Source organism: Siphateles boraxobius, unplaced genomic scaffold (genome assembly GCF_051911475.1).
Source record: "Siphateles boraxobius isolate OS27281-9 unplaced genomic scaffold, OSU_SipBor_1 109, whole genome shotgun sequence".
Taxonomy (NCBI): Eukaryota; Metazoa; Chordata; class Actinopteri; order Cypriniformes; family Leuciscidae; genus Siphateles; species Siphateles boraxobius.
Genome location: NW_027508710.1, coordinates 92501 through 100000, shown reverse-complemented (window position 1 = coordinate 100000; position 7500 = coordinate 92501). Strand labels below are relative to the sequence as shown.

The following is a 7500-nucleotide window of genomic DNA, read 5'->3' as shown; positions in this document are numbered from 1 at the left end:
TTTTGTTGTTTTTGTTCTTTTTATTGTTGTTTTTTTATGTTATATAGTTTTAATTAATAGTTTTAGTGCTTCAAATTAAACCAAAAACAAATGTTTACTGACACATAAACCTCATTGTTTCTTGCTCACGCAGCACTTTAGAGTTTCTGTTTCATAAACCTGGCATTGTACACTATGAATTTTTTTTTGTTGTGTGATTAGTTGATTTTGTTCCTCTATCGTATGTTATACGATGTTATAATGTTATAATTGAGCTGACAGAAGTGTAATGCTAACTCTGTTATGCTTAAAAAGTTCTGTTCAAATAAACATTCAAGAACATTATCTTGTGAGGAAGGAATGTTTAAATAATGTTATTGTAACCTAACCTTGTAAATAACGTTCTAATAATGACAAGAAAACTGGACATTTTAACATTTTAGAAACATTTCAAGTTAATGTTCCCACGACATTTTTAGAACAGAAAGGGGGAAAAATCTGAATTGTGAGGGGAAAAAAGTCGCAGATACTTTTTATTCCCTGGCGAAAATAAACTTCCATACTTTAAATAACACTACAAGAGCAAATGCAACTCTTAACAAATGTTCTCCTGTCCAACAGTGACTTTTAAGAACAAAATATCCTCTGCATTTTTTTGGATTCATATATTACATTTATTTATTTATTTTATTTTTTATTTAACCTTTATTTAACCAGGTGAGTCTCATTGAGATTAAAAAATCTGGTTTGTTAATGGTTTGTTAAAAAGATACTCAGATAGGTAGGAGCTAGTCCAAGAAGTGCCTTATAGATGAAACATGAGTGTTCTTGCATAAAGAGAGGGACATTTAGCTTTATAGTAAAGGGTACAATGATGTGTCCTATAATTACAGCCAATGAAAAAACGCAATGGACAATAATACACAGTTTCTTTAGGCATCGGGCAGAAGCATTCATATATATCAGATCAACATAATTTGGACTTTGGACTTTTCTGCATTTAAGACCAACTTAAGCTGTTTTAAACGGTTCTGGACAGTATTGACTGCAAAATATTGAGGGCTTTTGTAGTAGATGATGCAATACAGTGTCATCAGCATAGAAATGATACATAGCATTCGATAGATTATCACAAAGATTGTTTATATAAATTGAGAACAATATGGGCCCAAGTACTGAGCCTTGAGGAACCCCCTTGGAAATGGGCAAAAAGGAAGAGAAAGAGCCAGCCATCTGAACACTTTGGGTTCTACCTGACAGATAATTTTCAAACCAATCTACTGAATGCTTAGACAGGCTCAGTAATCTATTTACAAGAATGCAGTGATCAACTGTATCAAAAGCTTTTGAAAGATCTATAGAAGATCTTGTCCAGTGCCCCAATAATATCATTTATCACTTTCAATGCTGCAGTTATGGTGCTGTGTTGTTTCCTAAACCCAGATTGAAAGGGGGATAAGATATCATTTGTTTTTAAAGATTCCTTTAGCTGCTAACCAACCAAGTGTTCAAGGAGCTTGGCTAAAACACACAGCTTGGAAATACACTTACTCACGAAGACTACACATCCCATGAGCCAACGCGCTGGTGACGTTTCCTGTCAAAAATCACCATGTGATGTTCCTTGGGTTCTCCTCCAGGGGTCGCTGAAATCTCATTTCATTTCTGTTTTAATAGAAACGTTTATACGACAGCAAGTAATTTTGTTTAAAACTAAATAAAAGGAATTAGCAAACAAAATTGAAATCATCACCTGCAATAATTTTTATTTTATTTTTATTAATTATGGAGAACCGTTGATCTCAAACGATCGTGATTAGTCCATCCCGAGCAACGCTGAGAAAAGTAACGGCTTTCATAACAGCTTACATTGTGTCTGACCAATCAGAGACAGCGCCGGCAACGAAGCCACGCCCTCTACACATTTCGGTTTCCCCTTTTCTGTGAGCATGTGTGTGCTTGTGCTTCACTGACCTTTACTTTCATAGAGATGACCAGAAAATGGTCAATTATCATGACAAAATAAACATTTAATAGCCAGCTGGAGTGAATTATTAACAGATTCTTCATTAATATGTTTTCGCTGTACTGGTTAGCTTGCTGCTAATAAATGCTAAGGAAGCCCACCCTAGACTGAATGACAACACTGGATTAATGCACCGGGGTCGGGCTGATGTCGGCGGCTCTGACGCGGATCCTGAGGCGCGTTTCGCCTCGTCTTCAAACTGTAAGAATCTGCAGATCAAACAGCCACAAAACTGAGGATTTCCTGAAGAACGAGGCGGTTCAGAGACGCATTAAACGCGTGATGGACGAGCAGAAGAGTATCACAGCTCGTTTAGAGAGAGGACAGATAAAGGAGTCTGACAGGAGAACTTTAAACCAGACACTAATGGAAGCGTCGAGGGTCATTAACGCGTTTGAGAAAACTCAACTAGCGCTCAGAGAACTGGCAGAAATAGAGACTCTCATTCACAGTGAGTGTTTCTCAGCATCACTCTAACAGACTGTACTAACACTAGCAGAGATAATTACACTAACTCTACCAGATAATTAACTCTAACACTACCAGTACAGTACCAGATAATTAACTCTATTCTCAGTGTTCTCCATATTCTCAGTGTTCTCCATATTCTCAGTGTTCTCCATATTCTCAGTGTTCTCCATATTCACGGTGTTCTCCATATTCACGGTGTTCTCCATATTCTCCGTGTTCTCCATATTCACGGTGTTCTCCATATTCACGGTGTTCTCCATATTCACGGTGTTCTCCATATTCTCGGTGTTCTCCATATTCTCGGTGTTCTCCATATTCACGGTGTTCTCCATATTCACGGTGTTCTCCATATTCTCCGTGTTCTCCATATTCACGGTGTTCTCCATATTCACGGTGTTCTCCATATTCACGGTGTTCTCCATATTCTCGGTGTTCTCCATATTCTCGGTGTTCTCCATATTCACGGTGTTCTCCATATTCACGGTGTTCTCCATATTCACGGTGTTCTCCATATTCACGGTGTTCTCCATATTCTCAGTGTTCTCCATATTCACGGTGTTCTCCATATTCACGGTGTTCTCCATATTCTCCGTGTTCTCCATATTCTCAGTGTTCTCCATATTCTCAGTGTTCTCCATATTCACAGTGTTCTCCATATTCTCCGTGTTCTCCATATTCACGGTGTTCTCCATATTCACGGTGTTCTCCATATTCTCAGTGTTCTCCATATTCACGGTGTTCTCCATATTCACGGTGTTCTCCATATTCTCAGTGTTCTCCATATTCTCAGTGTTCTCCATATTCTCAGTGTTCCTCATATTCTCAGCGTTCTCCATATTCTCAGTGTTCTCCATATTCTCAGTGTTCTCCATATTCTCAGTGTTCTTCATATTCTCAGTGTTCTCCATATTCTCAGTGTTCTCCATATTCTCAGTGTTCTCCATATTCACAGTGTTCTCCATATTCTCCGTGTTCTCCATATTCACGGTGTTCTCCATATTCACGGTGTTCTCCATATTCACGGTGTTCTCCATATTCACGGTGTTCTCCATATTCTCGGTGTTCTTCATATTCTCAGTGTTTTCCATATTCTCAGTGTTCTCCATATTCTCAGTGTTCTCCATATTCTCAGTGTTCTCCATATTCTCAGTGTTCTCCATATTCTCAGTGTTCTCCATATTCACGGTGTTCTCCATATTCACGGTTTTCTCCATATTCACGGTGTTCTCCATATTCTCAGTGTTCTCCATATTCTCAGTGTTCTCCATATTCTCGGTGTTCTCCATATTCACGGTGTTCTCCATATTCACGGTGTTCTCCATATTCACAGTGTTCTCCATATTCTCAGTGTTCTCCATATTCTCAGTGTTCTCCATATTCTCAGTGTTCTCCATATTCTCAGTGTTCTCCGTATTCTCAGTGTTCTCCATATTCTCAGTGTTCTCCATATTCTCAGTGTTCTCCATATTCTCAGTGTTCTCCATATTCTCAGTGTTCTTCAGTGTTCTCCATATTCTCAGTGTTCTCCATATTCTCAGTGTTCTCCATATTCTCAGTGTTCTCCATATTCTCAGTGTTCTCCATATTCTCAGTGTTCTCCGTATTCTCAGTGTTCTCCATATTCACGGTGTTCTCCATATTCACGGTGTTCTCCATATTCACTGTGTTCTCCATATTCTCAGTGTTCTCCATATTCACAGTGTTCTCCATATTCTCAGTGTTCTTCAGTGTTCTCCATATTCTCAGTGTTCTCCATATTCTCAGTGTTCTTCAGTGTTCTCCATATTCTCAGTGTTCTCCATATTCACGGTGTTCTCCATATTCACGGTGTTCTCCATATTCACTGTGTTCTCCATATTCTCAGTGTTCTCCATATTCACAGTGTTCTCCATATTCTCAGTGTTCTCCGTATTCTCAGTGTTCTCCATATTCACGGTGTTCTCCATATTCACGGTGTTCTCCATATTCTCAGTGTTCTCCAATATTCTTAGTGTTCTTCATATTCACGGTGTTCTCCATATTCACGGTGTTCTCCATATTCCCAGTGTTCCTCATATTCACGGTGTTCTCCATATTCACGGTGTTCTCCATATTCACGGTGTTCTCCATATTCCCAGTGTTCCTCATATTCACGGTGTTCTCCATATTCTCAGTGTTCTCCATATTCTCAGTGTTCTCCATATTCTCAGTGTTCTTCATATTCTCAGTGTTCTTCATATTCTCAGTGTTCTCCATATTCTCAGTGTTCTCCATATTCTCAGTGTTCTTCATATTCTCAGTGTTCTTCATATTCTCAGTGTTCTTCATATTCACGGTGTTCTCCATATTCTCAGTGTTCTCCATATTCTCAGTGTTCTCCATATTCCCAGTGTTCTCCATATTCTCAGTGTTCTTCATATTCTCAGTGTTCTCCATATTCTCAGTGTTCTCCATATTCTCAGTGTTCTCCATATTCTCAGTGTTCTCCATATTCTCAGTGTTCTTCATATTCACGGTGTTCTCCATATTCTCAGTGTTCTTCATATTCACAGTGTTCTCCATATTCTCAGTGTTCTCCATATTCCCAGTGTTCTCCATATTCTCAGTGTTCTCCATATTCCCAGTGTTCTCCATATTCTCAGTGTTCTCCATATTCTCAGTGTTCTCCATATTCCCAGTGTTCTCCATATTCCCAGTGTTCTCCATATTCCCAGTGTTCTCCATATTCTCAGTGTTCTCCATATTCTCAGTGTTCTCCATATTCTCAGTGTTCTCCATATTCTCGGTGTTCTTCATATTCACGGTGTTCTCCATATTCTCAGTGTTCTTCATATTCACAGTGTTCTCCATATTCTCAGTGTTCTTCATATTCTCAGTGTTCTCCATATTCTCAGTGTTCTCCATATTCCCAGTGTTCTCCATATTCTCAGTGTTCTCCATATTCTCAGTGTTCTCCATATTCTCAGTGTTCTCCATATTCCCAGTGTTCTCCATATTCTCAGTGTTCTCCATATTCCCAGTGTTCTCCATATTCTCAGTGTTCTTCATATTCTCAGTGTTCTTCATATTCTCAGTGTTCTTCATATTCACGGTGTTCTCCATATTCTCAGTGTTCTCCATATTCTCAGTGTTCTCCATATTCCCAGTGTTCTCCATATTCTCAGTGTTCTCCATATTCTCAGTGTTCTCCATATTCTCAGTGTTCTTCATATTCTCAGTGTTCTCCATATTCTCAGTGTTCTTCATATTCTCAGTGTTCCTCATATTCTCAGTGTTCTCCATATTCTCAGTGTTCTCCATATTCTCAGTGTTCTTCATATTCTCAGTGTTCTTCATATTCTCAGTGTTCCTCATATTCTCAGTGTTCTCCATATTCTCAGTGTTCTTCATATTCTCAGTGTTCTCCATATTCTCAGTGTTCTTCATATTCTCAGTGTTCTCCATATTCTCAGTGTTCTTCATATTCTCAGTGTTCCTCATATTCTCAGTGTTCTCCATATTCTCAGTGTTCTTCATATTCTCAGTGTTCTCCATATTCTCAGTGTTCCTCATATTCTCAGTGTTCTCCATATTCTCAGTGTTCTCCATATTCTCAGTGTTCTCCATATTCTCAGTGTTCCTCATATTCTCAGTGTTCTCCATATTCTCAGTGTTCTCCATATTCTCAGTGTTCTTCATATTCTCAGTGTTCTTCATATTCTCAGTGTTCTCCATATTCTCAGTGTTCTCCATATTCTCAGTGTTCTCCATATTCCCAGTGTTCTCCATATTCTCAGTGTTCCTCATATTCTCAGTGTTCTTCATATTCTCAGTGTTCTCCATATTCTCAGTGTTCTCCATATTCTCAGTGTTCTTCATATTCTCAGTGTTCTCCATATTCTCAGTGTTCTTCATATTCTCAGTGTTCTCCATATTCTCAGTGTTCTTCATATTCTCAGTGTTCTTCATATTCTCAGTGTTCTTCATATTCTCAGTGTTCTTCATATTCTCAGTGTTCTCCATATTCTCAGTGTTCTTCATATTCTCAGTGTTCCTCATATTCTCAGTGTTCTCCATATTCTCAGTGTTCTCCATATTCTCAGTGTTCCTCATATTCTCAGTGTTCTTCATATTCTCAGTGTTCTCCATATTCTCAGTGTTCTCCATATTCTCAGTGTTCTTCATATTCTCAGTGTTCTCCATATTCTCAGTGTTCTTCATATTCTCAGTGTTCTCCATATTCTCAGTGTTCTCCATATTCTCAGTGTTCTCCATATTCTCAGTGTTCTCCATATTCTCAGTGTTCTCCATATTCTCAGTGTTCTCCATATTCTCAGTGTTCTTCATATTCTCAGTGTTCTTCATATTCTCAGTGTTCCTCATATTCTCAGTGTTCTCCATATTCTCAGTGTTCTCCATATTCTCAGTGTTCTTCATATTCTCAGTGTTCTCCATATTCTCAGTGTTCTTCATATTCTCAGTGTTCTCCATATTCTCAGTGTTCTTCATATTCTCAGTGTTCTCCATATTCTCAGTGTTCTCCATATTCTCAGTGTTCTTCATATTCTCAGTGTTCTCCATATTCTCAGTGTTCTTCATATTCTCAGTGTTCTTCATATTCTCAGTGTTCTTCATATTCTCAGTGTTCCTCATATTCTCAGTGTTCTCCATATTCTCAGTGTTCTTCATATTCTCAGTGTTCTCCATATTCTCAGTGTTCTCCATATTCTCAGTGTTCCTCATATTCTCAGTGTTCTCCATATTCTCAGTGTTCTCCATATTCTCAGTGTTCTTCATATTCTCAGTGTTCTCCATATTCCCAGTGTTCTCCATATTCTCAGTGTTCTCCATATTCTCAGCGTTCTCCATATTCTCAGCGTTCTCCATATTCTCAGCGTTCTCCATATTCTCAGTGTTCCTCATATTCTCAGTGTTCTCCATATTCTCAGCGTTCTCCATATTCTCAGCGTTCTCCATATTCTCAGTGTTCCTCATATTCTCAGTGTTCTCCATATTCTCAGTGTTCTCCATATTCTCAGTGTTCTCCATATTCTCAGTGTTCTCCA

At 38.5% G+C, this 7500-nt stretch overlaps 1 protein-coding gene across 1 annotated transcript in view; it reads left to right on the top strand.

Moving 5' to 3' along the window:
• The first annotated feature begins 5 nt into the window (after nt 1-5).
• The window catches only part of mtrf1 (mitochondrial translational release factor 1), a 21451-nt gene continuing 13956 nt past the window's right edge, over nt 6-7500 (top strand). The window contains exon 1 of the mRNA XM_077247494.1: nt 6-2456. Coding sequence (XP_077103609.1) covers nt 2153-2456 — 304 coding nt within the window. The 5' untranslated portion in view covers nt 6-2152. The remainder of the gene's footprint in view (nt 2457-7500) is intronic.